The sequence below is a fragment of the Ovis aries genome, chromosome 11, assembly GCF_016772045.2.
Source record: "Ovis aries strain OAR_USU_Benz2616 breed Rambouillet chromosome 11, ARS-UI_Ramb_v3.0, whole genome shotgun sequence".
Classification (NCBI taxonomy): domain Eukaryota; kingdom Metazoa; phylum Chordata; class Mammalia; order Artiodactyla; family Bovidae; genus Ovis; species Ovis aries.
In genome coordinates this window covers 18730028-18746327 of record NC_056064.1, presented here as the reverse complement: position 1 = coordinate 18746327, position 16300 = coordinate 18730028, and the positions used below count along the sequence as shown (strand labels likewise).

The 16300-nt window shown below is 39.9% G+C and overlaps 1 protein-coding gene across 1 annotated transcript; it reads right to left on the bottom strand.

The window, feature by feature from the left end:
* Positions 1-721: 721 nt before the first annotated feature.
* WSB1 (WD repeat and SOCS box containing 1) lies at positions 722-15269 on the bottom strand. The gene is made up of 9 exons (XM_027975258.2): positions 14950-15269; positions 10034-10202; positions 8754-9022; positions 7105-7236; positions 5921-6021; positions 3482-3654; positions 2903-3016; positions 2073-2180; positions 722-1833 (listed from the first exon to the last, which is right to left on the bottom strand). Exons 1-9 carry the CDS (start codon positions 14987-14989, stop codon positions 1674-1676), a joined length of 1266 nt encoding a protein of 421 aa, XP_027831059.1. The 5' UTR covers positions 14990-15269; the 3' UTR covers positions 722-1673.
* Between the last annotated feature and the right edge of the window lie 1031 nt (positions 15270-16300).

Genomic DNA, 16300 nt, shown 5'->3' with positions numbered 1-16300 from the left:
TGGCAAATAGATGGGAAAGCAATTGAAACAAAGAGAAAAGACTTTATTTTGGGGGGCTCCAAAATCGCTGCAGATGGTGACTGCAGCCATGAAATTAAAAGACGCTTGCTCCTTGGAAGAAAAGCTATGACCAACCTAGACAGCATATTAAAAACCAAGAGACATTACTTTACCAACAAAGGTCCATCTAGTCAAAGCTATGGTTTTTCCAGTAGTCATGTATGGATGTGAGAGTTGGACTATAAAGAAAGCTGAGAGCGGAAGAACTGATGTTTTCAAACTGCGGTGTTGGAGAAGACTCTTGAATCCCTTGGACTGCAAGGAGATCCAGCCAGTCCATCCTAAAAGAGATCAGTCCTGAGTGTTCATTGGAAGGACTGAGGCTGAAGCTGAAACTCCATTACTTTGGCCACCTGATGCAAAGAGCTGACTCACTGGAAAAGACCCTGATGCTGGGAAAGATTGAAGGCAGGAGGACAAGGGGATGACAGAGGATGAGATGGCTGGATGGCATCACCGCCTCAATGGACATGGGTTTGGAGTAGGCTCCGGGAGTCGGTGATGGACAAGGAAGCCTGGCGTGCTGCAGTCCATGGGGTCGCAAAGAGGTGGACACAACTGAGCGACTGAACTCAGTGCCCTATAGTTGTGCATTTCTTCATTACTCTTGTTAAATTTGCTTGTGGTTGGTGCTTCCAACATGTTTAAGAAACATCTGCGATAGTTTTTTAAGTCTTTAATTAGAAAACTCAACAAAAATATATATTTTACATAATGCATACATTCTTAGTATCTGCAGGTAAGATAAATAACAGAAGGCAAAAGCAGATATACTGTATTGCTTCTCTTTGGCAAGTCACCAGTATTATCCTCTGCAGAAACACAGGATATGTGTATTAAAAAAAAAACAAAACAAATCCCCACCACAGTCTTAACTATCCCTTAGTACAAACAAAATATTTAGCAATAATACAGTAGATGGATTTTTCAAATTGACTAAAATTGATAGTACTTTATTTATACCACAGGGGTAAAAGTAGCAAGCTGCTTTCCAAAATTAAGGCCCCCCGCGACAGTTAGGGGAAAAAAAAAAGACATGCCTTTTTCCTGGTTATATCCTATTTTTAATTTAATAATGTCACATTCAAACTCTACCTCTCAGATGCCACTCCTAACAAAAACAAAATTCTTCCCTAAACAGAAGTTGTGTTTTACTTGCAAGTCAGTTGTCTGACCACCCCTCAACCAAATATACGTTTTGTATGGTGCAATTCAGCTTTCTTAAGTTAGTATTTACCAGCTAACTCAGTGTTACAGAATAAAAAGTTACTTCCACCTTACAGCAAAGATATATATTGCGGCTCTACTGAAGCAATATATACATGCTGAAACTAAGAATGAGAAAAGCAAAAGGGTCCATTCAACACATAGCAGCTTATATACAAATATATACATGTACGTATGCTTTCACAGTTAAATTTTAGAAAAAATTTACATTTGATATGTTCAGAAATAGTTCTAAGGTCTATAAATAATATTTTAAAAGCTCAACTGATCAAAATGCAATACAAGAATCTATCAAATTAAATAAATCTCCTAAACCTTGAAGTCAGTAAAGCTTGAGGTTTGTGTAAAGTGTGTTCAGTCCCTAATACTAGGGAAGGCAGCGTCCTCTAAAGACGGTAGGAGAGAAACTCTAAAACTTTGGAAGGAACCGGCAGCTCCTGGACTTCTTGGGTGGGCATCACTCTCCGGATTGACATGCGACATAAATGTTGAAGGCTAGGGACTTGCCTTGGAGTTGCCCAAAAATACACACTTCCATCATGTGTCCTGAACAGAAACAAACAAAAATCACAGGCTCAGTCACACAAATCCACGTATTTCATCATCCTACACTTCAAACAATTACCACCAAGGCTTCGAGCTGGAGCCACAAATTGCACATTAAAACCTGATTAAGGAGACCTGCAATAGTATTATAAAGAGCCCTTATGGAATTTACTGAGTAACACACAGGCTGCTTTGACTAAAGCCAACTTAAATTGCCTCTTAAGAGAAAAATCACTTACCCAGCAGCTAAAACACTGCCATCAGTAGAAAAGGCACAGCAAAGACCATTGCTCAAAGGTGCAACCTGCACAGGATAATCCTCATCAATTCTCCAGAACCTCACCATTCTAGAAAGGAAATAAATTGTCCAATAATTATCTAGTTGGAAATTTAAGGTAAAAGCAACTTTTAAAATTCAGAAAGAAATCACTCTGTGCTAAATCAGAACCTACCCCAAACAAAAAGGAAAACAATGATTATTGGCAAATAACTCTCCCCATGTTTCTTAACATTCTAGAAAGATCGTAATGAGTCACTTTCTAAATCGATGTTCCCAAACTGCTTAGTGCCATATCCAGGCACATTGATAAAAGTATGGGAAAATGGAATGGCTGCATCTAGTTTCTGATTCTTACCAAAAGCAGCACATTTCAGACACGTGACATTTCATCCTTACAGCCCCAATTTCACTAGGTACTAATGACTGTTTTTACCATTTATTTCATTTTGACAATGTCCTTGTTTCAACCTTTATAAGATATTACTTAAAAATAGAAACCTGTCAGCTGAGCTAAAAAGCTAATTAAAAATGTACCTAGTCTACCTGAACTAGTTAATAAAGAACAAAGGAAAAGGCACTCATTATCTTCAGTTTACACAAATACTACTCAGGCCAATATTCTTTAAGACACACCAACATCTCCCAAAGTGTTGTCTAGATAAAAAGTCATTAAAACTCAAACTGTGGAAAGTTTTTCATCCTTAAGAATGTTTTTTATTAAGTAGAAGAATGAAAGGAAATCTTTAAAAGACAGTAATAAAAATGTCAAGCTGTAATTCACACACTTACTTATCATCAGCAAGGCTTGCAACGTGCAATCCATCATGACTGAACGATACAGATCGTACCCATCGGTCATTTGCTCCTCCAGCAAATATTGGAGTGGGTGGGGGAAACAGGTGCCTGAAGTAAAAGACGTTTTTAGGGCAAGTGAGAGTCACCTCAAGAAACAAAACTACTTTGTACATCAGTCTTTGAATAGTTTAGAGTGGCCCTCATGAACACAATTGAGAAGAGTTGATCTACCTTTAAACAAAGTAATTAAACCTAATTACTAATCTCCCTTTTAGAGTGGTTTAAGACTCTTAAGACTAAGTTTACGGTTCCCCAACACAAAACTCTAAATATAACTACCACTTCTACAGAGTCATGTCCTGTTAAGTAACAAGATCTGTATCAAGACAGTCAAGTTTATTGGTAGAATTTAAATGCATTATTAAAGGGCATAAATGACACCCACATTTCAAATTACTATAGACTGTAAGTTTAGATGTCACATGTTAAAGATTCTGATCAACTCTGGGACTTCTTACACTACACTGACAGTAGAGAAGAATTACAGACTGAAATAATACAAGCTGTCCCCACCCAAATTCCATCAGAATGGCTCCAGTGTGTGGATCCCAGATATACACTCGAGTATCGTAAGATGCCGTAGCCAGCAATGCTCCATCAGGAGAAAAGTCACAAGCTACAACATCATGGTGATGCCCTTCTAGTTTTCGTATCATGGTGTATTTATCCATATTCCAAAGGAAAACCTGCAAGAAAAGGCACATGTTATAGCTTCACTCAGACATGCAGAGGACAAAATCGCACATCTTAAACTAAAACAGCTAAATTTAATTAAAATTATATTAAATTAAACATTATAAATTATGAATAATTAAAATATGCTCAGTGTCATAGTCAGATTAAAATCAGTTTTTAAGTTAATTAAGATAGACATGCAAATTCTATTTCAAATGTTTCTGTTAAATGTTAATTTAAAAATAAGCCTAAACACAAAAAAGGCAATGCAACTTAACCACAAAATTATACTGAAATCCGTTTATTCCAAAAACTAATTAACTAAAATATACAAAAATAAATAGGGTTAAGTACTACAAACCCCCTTTTTTTATTTCCAGAAACTACCAAATTTTTTAAAAATATACAGACAGAAAATATAAGGTTAACAAATTGTTACTCCATTGGCATCTCCCTTTGAGATAATCACTTGTTTACAATAGGCTTGGGTCACCAACGTGAGCCTAGGAAGAGAAACAGATACTGCAAGCAAAGAGAATTTTTCACAGCCAAATGAAATTTCTTTGGCAAACAACAAGGATGTTAAACCACATTACAAAATGAAAATGCTAATTTACAAAAATAATACAATTAACATTTCTGTGAATCAAGATTTGCCAATCTTATTTTTCCCAAACCGACCACAATCATTAGTCATTTTAAGTGTAAAACATTTAAGTTACTTTAGCACTAGTTCACACATAGTTTTAGATTCTAAAGATCAGTGTAGTTAGACTGTGCAGAATAGCTCTGAACAGGATTCTAATGTTTACTTCAGTCTGTTATATTAAACATCAGCTTAGAGGTTTGTAACAATCCTAATAAGATAAACTCTCCTCCTCTTGGAGTAAAGCAATCCTTTTTGCTACTTTTTTTCTGCACAGACACAATATATTACTTCCAAAGAAAATACATACAAACTTTCAGTTGGATCAAAGACTTAAGGTATCTCTAGTATCACAATGAATTCCAAAAAATAGCACAGAGAAACCATTTGAAAGCCAATTACATTACACTAAATTGGTTTCACATGTTAAGACTCCCAATTCCACCAGACTGGAAGATCAATTACATCGGAGGAGTCAGTTGGTTTCACTGCGGGGGGAATTATTTTTAATTATTTTTAAAAAGAAAAAAAGAAAGAAAGAAAAGCAGAAAGTGGACATCGACCAGCACCTGTGTACGTACAGTACACCTTGCAGCCGAATGCAAGGTTACTTCATCCTATGGTAAAGGTCGCCCCCAGCCCGGTAGCCAGAGATGCCACTCTTTCTGCCCAGCTAACACCATTGTGCGCCTGTGTGCGAGTGGTGCCAGCATAACCTCAATCACACCAATATTGCTGCCACCACCTGTGACAGGGAAAGCAAGAAGCATATGGAAAACACACAGCCTAAAATAGCAATGTCAACATCTAGCTTTGCTCTTCTTATGATTTTTAATGAACTGAGTATTTTTTCCCTAAACTGTCAACATTTGCAACTATCATTTTAACACACTTCTTGGCTAAATAAAATCCATTTTAACCAGACTCCCACCCCCATTAATTCAAAGTATATTGTGATCATCACATTTATTTGGACGTTAACGGATTTTCATAAATACCTGAATCTAATAAGATCTCTTTTTACTAACACAGCTAGTAGATAACTGACTAAAGGGGGGTCCATCAATAAGGATAACTCTCTTAAGAGTCACTTTATACTTAATCTGTCGACAGGTATGCTATGTAAGACAGACCATATAAAATTTAGATGAAATTCACTCTGGGACATACATGACTGTTATTTTTATTCTTATTAGATTTTTAAGTTACTTTTTTCAGTTAAATGTCCAGGACCAGCTGGGACTCAAAACTTTTTAAACAGCAAACTGGACCAAAAAAAAAAAAAATAGAACAACAGAGAAGAAAATAATTAGCAAGGGAATGTTTTAACATTTGGACTAGATCTCTTCTACAACATATATACTTTCCTAGATCTTATAAAAAATAAAATTGCCATACCCCATATTTTACATATATCATCTCTAACTAAAGCAACCCAATTTCTCACTTTACAATATAATCAATAACTATATTTAATTTCCCTCATGCAAATTCTCCCCCATCATGAAATAACACATTTAAGATATTTAAGACACCGAGCACAGACTTAATAGGTTACCAGATTTAAAATGATTTTGCATACATTATTACAATCCAATTCACAATAAATATACAGGAACTTTGACACATACTGCTTTACTGGCTCCCACTGAACACAGCATAGAAGAGTCAGGAGAGAATGCACAGCTATACACCCAGTTCTGATGGCCCCGCAATACTTTCATCATGTTTCCTGAACAAAAAGAAAATATCTGTGTTAACCCTGGAATCTAATTCAAATGACTAGCATTTCAAAAATGGCAGAATCACAAACTTTAGTATGGTCTACAAGCCTAGTTAGTCACCATCTGGCCCTTTAAGAAAAGGTCAGCTGACTCTCTTAGTTTTTTATTTTTTTACCTTTTGGGATCCCTTAACAGCTAAGCAATTAGAGAATCGATAAATGTAGATAGAAGAGGTGCCACATGGTTTGGTAGTAGTGTATTGTTCTCTCAGGTAACGGTTACTACCCATAAGCCGAAACAAGTCTCCAAATCTGAGGAACTTGTTTCCTACTCCACTCAATTTAAGCTACACTTGTCTAAACAAGCCTGTCAACTTCCAGCTTGAGGCTGGAGGAGCACCAATGGATCTTAATGTAAGGTTCTAGTTAAAATTCTTTCACTGGAGGTTAAGAAGGGGTAAGAAATGCTCATCTCAGGTCCTCTCAAACAAGGCAGATTCCCCAAAACTTTGTAAAGGCACCACAATTACCAATGTTTCCAAAAAAGCTAAAACTTGACACTGACATCCCTTTTACTATATTGGAGGGTAAATCTCTTATTTTATAATTTCTTACTTAACCTATCCAAGTTATGTTTAGTATTTACATATTATAAATTCTGGTGTATAAATCATGTTTGAACTTACATTTTATTAATTACTAAGGAGTATCTTTCATTACATCAAGATCTTAAATTTTCACTAAGCAAATAGGAAGTTGATAACCTTCCCCAATATAAAGGAAATGAACCACCACAAGACCAGTTTGAATAAAACCTTAAAACTGATATAGATTTTGTCCTCAAACAGTTGATACAGATCTGTGTAGTTAGTTTCCGAGTAATATCAGATTGTTTACTTAGAGTAACTGCTGGCTCCTATTCCAGGTCATATTTACAGTTTTGTTTGATCTGCACGGGAAAAGGGGCCAAAGGACTAGGCAGAGAAAAGGAAACTATGATCATGTCACTGTTAACCTCAAGTGTTTGTAATACATCTCAGTAATAATACCCAGAAACTAATTCTTTTCCACAGCCTAGAAAGACAGACATACCATCATCTTTCAGGTCCCACACTCTCAGAGTTTTGTCTCTTGAAGCTGACACCAGGATCAAGCTCCCATCTGGAGCAAAAGTTAAATCTCTGACCACTTCAGTATGATCTACCAAGTTAAGGAGGAGTTTTCCTAAATGCAATGGAAGGTCAGAAAGAGGCAATGTTAATAATTTTTACCAGCTTTCTTATTTTTAAAAATCAGGTTTCTCATCATTAAAAAAAGAAAGGAGAGAAATAGATGAGGACCTCCTTTGTAAAATGACTTATTTATTAGTGTGCTTTCAATATTATCTTTAGATTCACTATTTACAATGTCTTAAAATGAATTATCTCAAAGATACCAAAGCCTAAATTTATTAGAAAAATTAAAAGGGAATTTCTGAAATGTGAACAAACTCTTGGACCATCATTTAAAATCTTTGTGGGACTTCCCTGGTGGCCCAGTGGCTAAGATTCCACACTCCAAATGCAGAGGGCCTGGGTCTGATCCCCGATCAGGGAACAAGACGTGGCAGGCCACAACTAAGACGCCATGCAGCCAAATAATTTTTTTTAAAAAAACACCCTTGTATAGTAACAGCCTAAACTTTCAAACATAATCTCAATGAAAAAAAGTATTTATTCATCTACTATATGAGTTTTGTTTTTCTATGCAAAGTGATGTGCTTACCTTTTAAACTTTTCGCCAGAATTCAATCAAATTTACTGATTCATTATCCCCACTCAATGTTAATATCGCTTGCTGTATTCTAATGTACATACTGTTTTAAAGCTCATTTTAAAAAATCTCTTAAATTTTGGAGTACAGACTAACAGTCTGAAGCTATACATTTTAGGTAGTGAAGAGCACATTTACTTTTTTTGGCGGGGCGGGGGGGGGGGGGGGGGGGGGGGGCACTGCAGGCATGTCTCGTGTTTATTGAGATCTTAGTTCCCAGACCAGGGATCAAACCCATGCCCCTTGCAGGGAAGCACCCGCCAAGCCCTAACTACTGGACTGCCAGTGAATTCCCAGGACATATTTACTTTTAACTGCCCAAAGAATTTATCTTCTTAACCTACCTGGTTAAACTTAAGATAAAATGTCACTAAAGCCTTCCAGAGGCTAGATAATGATTGCTGAAAACCAGATTTACCTTGAATGCCTCTAAGCTATTATATATTGAAAACGTATATAAGCAAACATCTTGCAATTTGAGTCATAAAGCACATTACTAGTTTACAAGTGATAATTAACTAAATGTTCCTTAGGCATGCCCTTCCTACTATAATATTCTCTGAAGAGTGATCAAGAAATATGAACTCTATTTTCCTAAATTAAAACTATAAGCTGGGAGGTGGGTTCATGTTTGGGATAGCATGTACAACCCGTGGTGGATTCACGTCAATGTATGGCAAAACCAATACAGTATTGTAAAGTAAAACTAAAAAAAATTAATTAATTAATCAATTAATGCAAAAAAAAAAAACCCTATAAGCTGCAGGCGCTATTTAGGCCAATAAAGATATATGTATAAAGACAGATTCAGAGGATCAATTCTTGCTTCTCCGTAAGTTAAAATCCTCAAATTGTATTCTTCTAGTGTCTACAAGCTATGCTCACATCATAAAATAATCAAGTTTGCTTTCAAGACTATGACTTCATACCTGTATATACATCCCATATTTTGATACGTCCACTGTTTAACCCTGTGGCAAGGAGTAGCTGATCTTGTCCAAATCTGAACCGATGCCATTCTATATTTACACAGCGACTCTGTTTCTCTGGAACTGATGATCCAAAAGCAAGACTCCAGACTATATCGCCACAGTCTATAATATGCTCACGAGGCTTATTTTTCTGACCACCATCACTGTTTTGTCTTGATAATCTTAAACCACTTGAATTGGTGATATTCTTGGTGCCATGCAAGAGACTGGTAAAAAAAAAAAAAAGCCAGATTGTCATCTAGTTATTATTTATTCTGGACTCCTGTGGATACTAATAAGTGTTTGCTAAAATAACTTCCATATTATTATAGTTAATACTGAGTAACAATAGAATCCTTATAGATGGGAAAGGGAAAATCTGCTATTAGCTATGTGGGCATGACCAAATAAATTCAGACCAAAATCCTCAGTGTCTAAGAAAAAGTTCAACAATAAAAAGCAATTTGTAATTTTGTCATTTCAAATGTGTTTCAATATATCCTTATTGATATAGAATCCTATATTAATTAGGGCTCTTTTCATTAACCCAAAAGCATAAACAAGCAGAAAACAGAAAACTCTGAGAACATATTGTGAAGCTGACACCAGAAAACTGTCTAAATGCCATAATAATGAGCAGCAATAAAGACATTAATGAATAAAACCATAAAGGTGAACTAGACGCAAGAAGGGAAAGACTTTAAATTCAGGCACACAGTTTAGAAATGACACTACGTGCGTGCGCTAGCTGCCCCGTCATGTCTGACTCTGCGACCCCACGGACTGTAGCCCGCCAGGCTCCTCTGTCCATGGAATTCTCCAGGCAAGAGTACTGGGGTGGGTTGCCATGCCCTTCTCCAGGGGATCTTTCCAACCCAGGGATTGAACTCAGGTCTCCTGGACTGCAGGCAGATTCTTTACCACCTGAGCCGCCAGGGCCTTCCCTGGTGGCTCACACACGTTTTAGAAACTACACTATCAAGGCACAATTAATCTGCCTTTTACTATATGGAAAAGAAAAACACCAAACTATCTGAGAAAATATTCTGTAATATATAATTAAGGCTAGACAATTCTTTCCACAGATTTTCTAACAAATACATTCAGCTTATGATCAAAACATATGTAAAACAGTCTTCAAAAGAAATAACATAAAACAACGAAATAACTGTATTAGTCCACACAGAAAAAAGTAAATCCTACAGATAGATACAAAATACAAAAAAGAAGAGTCTTACAAGTTCTTAAGGCACTGGGACCACGCAACAAGCTTCACTGTGCGATGTCCTTGTGACCAGGCAAAGTACGAACCATCTGGGGCAAAAGCAACAGTCCAATTTTCACGACCACATTTCTTGTCAAAAGGAGCTGCTGGAGCTAAAAGTTCACCTATAGTACGTGATCTCACTAAAAGAAAAGATACAAGACATTGTGTATAACAACAATGAATTTGAGACTGTATCCGTATTACTTTGGCATTCACTCAACTCCACTGACTTTCCCCCCTCTTTTAGGCACCAAGTTCTGCATTCTACCCTTTGAAGAGAGAGAGGCTGCATGAAGACCCCTTGATGATCATAAACATCTTTATAAGTTCTGGCGAAGTGATTTTCCTAAAATTTTCCAAATCAAGAACTTTTAAAGAAAGTTTCAATTAAGGAAAAAAAAAAAACCTGGTCAAATAAAAATAAGTAATCATCTCTCAGGGCTAGCAATTACTGAAGTCCTGACTTTCACACAGCTTTATGCTTTTTTTTTTTTTGGCTGTGCCAGATCTTAGTTGTAGCATGTGAGATCTCCCATATTTGTTGAGACACGTGGAATCTAGTTCCCAGATTGAACCGGGGCCCCCTGCATTGGGAGCACAGTTTTAGCCACTGGACCACCAGGGAAGCCCCTGCCTTGCTTGTTTTCTTCAAATTACTAACATTTAAAATTCAAGAAACCAAAGTTGCTCTACAGGAAAAGTATCTTCTGCAAACAGCAGCTTTCAAAACCCATAATCCACTATAAAGTATAGTATTATATCACTACTCAATGGAAGCACTATCAAATGAATGGTCTAGTCAGACAAGAATATTCTTATCTTTTTCAGGTCACAAAAATCAAAAAATCCTCCAACGCGTACTTTAAAATGCATTATAGGGATTTCACTGGTGATATGGTGGCTAGGACTCTGCACTTCCACTGCAGGGGGCAGGTTCCCCTGGCTGGGGAACTAAGAGCTCACATGACAAGTGGCAGAGCCAAACAAGCAAAAAATAAAATGCATTATATTTGTGATTCTCAAATAGTGGTCTTCAGTATCTTCCTAATGGGCCACCAAACTGATCCCCAAATGGAAGTAATTCTTTCGGTTTTTAAGGACAAAAAAGTGGAACAATTTCATGTATTTTTATTTTTGCGCACATGCAAATGTGGGTGCTATTTCCTCGATTCTGGGACAGGATCTTCTTAAGCCTGTCGCCACTGCTGTCTTGGGCTCGTCTTGATTTCAAATTCTGCTACTCTCCCTTTTCAGTTGTAAGTTACCTTCAGTTTAGTTTCCTGTTATCTATTTTGTAGTTCGCTTTGTGGTCAACTCTGTAATCTATTTTTTATGTTTTGGGCTTAAACTTTCCAACAACGTAGTCTACGTATTGCAATTCAAATGAGAGCCACTGATACTCTTACTGCAAAAGCAGATACACTTACACAAACCCCCCAAATGTACTCATAGTCTCAATGTATGCTTTGCCAACAGAGAGCGTAGCATCTGGCATGCGACAGGGGCTCAGCAAATATTTATTGAGCAAATATGAAAGCACATGTATAAATTCCCATTCTTAAGTGACTTAACTATTTCCTTGCCCAATTCTTTGCCACATTAAACAAATGAGATGTGGTTTAAAAAGTAAGACAAAACTGAAATCTGTTTTCCTCTGATACTCATAAATATGCACCTATTCTGGCATAGCTGAGATTATCAGAATATTTCCTTTTAATGACTCAAAATCTTCCTTCTTGCCACTCCACCCACTCAGTCTTGTGTCTGATCAAAGAGAATAAGAGATCCTGCGCTCACATGACATTCATATATTGAAGACAGTCATGACATCAGGAACTAAATCTTTTCACCATTGATAAAATCTGGTGAGTTTTCAGTCATCCCTTAGATTGCATTGTTTCAAGTCCATTCTCTACCTTCACTTTCATACTGTTCTGGATAAATTCCACTTAATAATGGCCCTTAAAACAGTGGAACCTTTTCAACTAACACATTATTGCAGGTGTGATTTAATCAAAAGCAGATTTCTGCCCCACCCCCCCCCCAATGCCCTTGCCCCACTTATATCAAAACAGCAACAATTTCACTGGCAGGAACATGACTTTAATATACAATTCACAAACCAGTGACACTCTTGATGCCTGCAGAATTTTTTAAAGCATACAAATGACAGCATTCCCTGGTAGCTTAGTGGTTAAGATTCTGGGCTTTCACTGCCATGGGCCAGGGTTCAATCCCTGGTCAGGGACTAAGATCCCAAAAGTTGTGCAGCAGTCAGACAACACACACACAAACGATTTCAGAGAAGGCTTGCTGTTTCATGCCCCCCTCCATGCCTTCAAGCCCACACTCTTATCATCATTTTTGTGCCTGGCCCCGTGATCTGCAACCTCTGCCCATTTTTTTTCTAAAGTGGAGGTGGGGGGGGGGGCGCGCTTCTCTTTAACCACATCTATCTTTTAGAATCCACAAATTTTAGGAGGAAAAAAAAAATTGAAGTTCACAAATAAGGGACACAAGTTCTAAAATTCAACTGAAAAACATGCGAGTATTTTCTTAAAAAGAGAAAGCCTCTGATTAAACTAGATGAATGTACTTATAGGGCCACCCTCAACAAATACTGCCAAATAAATACACTATACCATTACAAGAATTTAGCTAATAATTACTGTGCTTCTTTGCTTATTAACAAGATATATAAAACGATCACTGCATTTAACCAAATAATTTAAATACTTACTGGTACATTATACACTAGCACAAACTTTATAACGAAGAAAAAAATCTCTTGAACTTTTATATATGACCTGCAACTGCTGAATGTTAGTATCCTAAGACAGTATGATGTAACAGCTTTGTATAAGGGAAAGGCTGCCTGCCAGGGAAGCTGGCCATAAGATACAACACTATACACATCATCTGAGTCACTGCTCAACCAAGCAAACCAGATTCAGCTCCTCCACATTCTTCCCTGCAATTTCATAACCATAAAGGGAGGATCTGTGGCACAGCCTTGTGAAAGAGCGCTGTAGCTCTAGGCAGTAACTGCCTGTCATATAGACTTCTTTCATCAATCATGGAATCTTGCCTCCTCTTTCAGTACTTGTTTTAAAAAGAAACAAAGAAACAAAAACCCAGACTTAGAAAGTTTACAAAAGGCAAAAGTTCTTTTAGATATTTGGCATCTAGTTAGTAACTTTACACTATAACCAGGAAGTAACACTGAGACTTAAACACGCAAAAAATAATTTAAAAAGCTACTTAGTGGGTGGTTCCACCTCATGCTGGTATGCTAAGAAGCACTGTCCAATCCATAGAAGAGAGGATTGGAAAGTTTTCAAAATGATTCAAGATGAAGTAAAATACAGATATAAGAAAGGCAAATCACTCATCCTCAGTGTCACTGTAAGTAGGAAAGAAACAAACCCCACTGGACTGAGAATAAGAACTTTTGACTTCTATATTCCACAGTTTTAACAACTGGACATGAATTTTGTCTTCTCTGTATGTTTAAAATAGTTATTAAAACCAGGGGTAAAGTCCCTCCTAACCTGCCAGTCACCCTTATCCCTAAGAGAACAAAAGACCGGAATTCTAAGATAGCTGCCTCTAGATATAAAACTTCACCCACACACAGGATAGAGGGCCTTTTGGCTACTTTAGCTTCTTCCTTTCTCTAGAAAACCTCCTCCAAATATTCAAAAATGTTCACCAATTTAGTTGAACAACAAGGAAATGCAAATGCTCTCTGCTTAGTAGCTACCTCCAATTTTCATTTAACACACAGTGGTGGGGAGATGCTAAATCTATTTCATTTTTTAAAGTAAAAACTGCATATCTGTAGATAAATGTATTATGATTATTACATATATATATTGGCTGCCCTGCGGGATCTTGTGGGATCTTTAGTTTCCGACCAGGGAATCCAACCCAGGGCTCGCAGTGAAAGCGCCCTGTCCTAGCCACTGGACCGCCAGGGAATTCCGCAAACTGCAGATATTTAAATAACGTATATAATACGATAAGTTCAATGTCTACTAAACAGTCAAACCTCAATTCCCCTTAAAGTGATTCCACTTTAAGGTATTTTACCTTAAGAGAGGATTTAGATAATGTAAGGTGCTTTCAAGTGAGTCATTGGGGTAGGTCGGGGACCTTCAACATCTACCGGCCTGTCTTCAGCTTGGCCACTAAGCCAGTTTCCAGACAGCCTTTTCAAGAGTTCGCTCTTCTCTAAGTCAGCTTTTCTCCGGTCACTCCACCCAATCACCCTGCTCCTCCCTATATGAAAGATAACTGAGTCTCCTCCCCTGAGCTTGCTGCCCTTCTGAACACCATACCATTTTTAAAAACATTTTTTCCAGGCTGATAGCTGCATTCCTCTTTATAGTCGTTCGTATACACGAAGACCCACCCTTTAATAATAGCTCGGAACAGACAAGTATACTTCTCTTCATCGGAAACTTTTTAAGAGCCGGATCTTTTGCCCAGCCCTCCCCTGCCCACTCGACGCCCCAGGCCCTTAACCAAGAGAAATCCAGGAGAACGGCCCTGCTCAGACCGCCGGCGAAAAAAACTAGGGTGGGGGGGACATGTCCGCCCCGGCCACACGATCCCTGCAGCTCTCGCCACTCGGCTCTCCGGTCCTGTCTGCCTCCTCTGCGCGCCGCCTCCCTCCCTGCCAAGCGCACAGTAGGCGCCGCTTCAATTCTGATCCCATTTACCCTCGGCGACACCCACCCGCAGGGTAGCTTCCTTCCTCTTCGCTCCAGGGCTCGAGCCCGACTCACTGTTCTTCCTCAGACTCACCCTCCTGCGGGGAGTCCCTGCCTCTCGGTCGCCCCCGCGCGCTCGCCAGCACCCCTCACCCACCGTCCCATTCCTCACCGATCTCTTTCTCGTTGACCCTCGGGGGAAAGCTGGCCATCTATGGGATACCGTCTGATTCCGGGGGCGCGATGCGGACGCAACGACAGAGAGTTAAGGCGAGCGCCGAGGGGCGTGACGCGGGCTGGGTCCCTCCCGGTCCCGGGGACAGAGGGGAGGGGCGGGACGGTCGCAGAGGCTTCTGCCGACTGCCCCGGGAAAGCTCTGGGAGGCCTCTGACCGAACTACGGAGTTAAACCCAGACAATAGATGCTGGTCCCGTCCTCCCGCCTACGAAGGAAGACACTTCCCTCCACGCTTCCGAGAGCAAACGAGACACTGGAGACAAAATGGCGGGCGGCGCGGGGGATATCTGGAGGCCGGGGGCGGGGTTCGTGACGTCATAGCGCTATGCCCCGCCTCTCGACGTTCGAGACGTGACGGCCTCGGCTCCGCGCCCCGCCGTCCCTCCGGGTGAGCGCGGGCTTTGGCCCGGGGACCCGACCCGTAGCCGGAAGAGCGCGGGGGCGGAGCAGGCGGAGGGCCCGCTGCGCCAGCCGAGGCCCCCAAAGCTAGGCTGGAGCCTGCGGACTGTGCGGCTTTCCTGGCTCGGGTCCCAGCAGGATATTTATAAGTTGAAGCACCTTTGAAAAGTCAAACCGAGAATTGTATAATACATATTAGTTCACAGCTTAAAGATTGCATGAAATTTAAACTGACTGTACTGTAAGGAACAAAAAAGACATTTCAGGTTTCCACTCGGTTTGGCCACCTCCCCGGCCTTCTTGCGCTGGGGAACTGGAGGTTTCACGGGTTAAAACAATGAGAAGACAAGGAACATCGCGATGCACCGTTCGTCCGGCCCCAGCGTTCTGACGTGAGCCAGCCGGTTTTTGGAAGGGCCGAGGTGACCCGACTTGAGGAACGAGACACGGGCGGGCGGGATGGCGTCCCGCCCCAGCGGGAGACCTCCTGGGCGGCCTTTGTCCTGCCTGCCTGCTCCCTGCGGCCGGGCCTTCCTCGGGGCTGCAGCGAGGCTGGCAGTCAGCAGTGTCGTGGCCACTGGCCAAGGCAGACCGCACCGAATCTGCCCAGAGGTAGCTCCTCCTTCACCCGAGGCCTAGGCCTCTGGGAGGCAGCTAACCATTCCCACAGCAGGGATGATGCAAGCGTCAGTGAGCCAAGTTGGTTCCGGTTTTCGGAAGACATATTTGCACTTTAATGGGCTCTTCTGTGGACTCTGAACCTAGAGAGTCTTCTTTCCCAAAATTGCTTCATCTTTTGTATTCCCTACCCTAGTGAACACGTCCAACCAGTCACCTAAGCCAGAAGCTGGAGTGTTTTTAGACTCCGGTCTTTCTCCGTGTGGCAT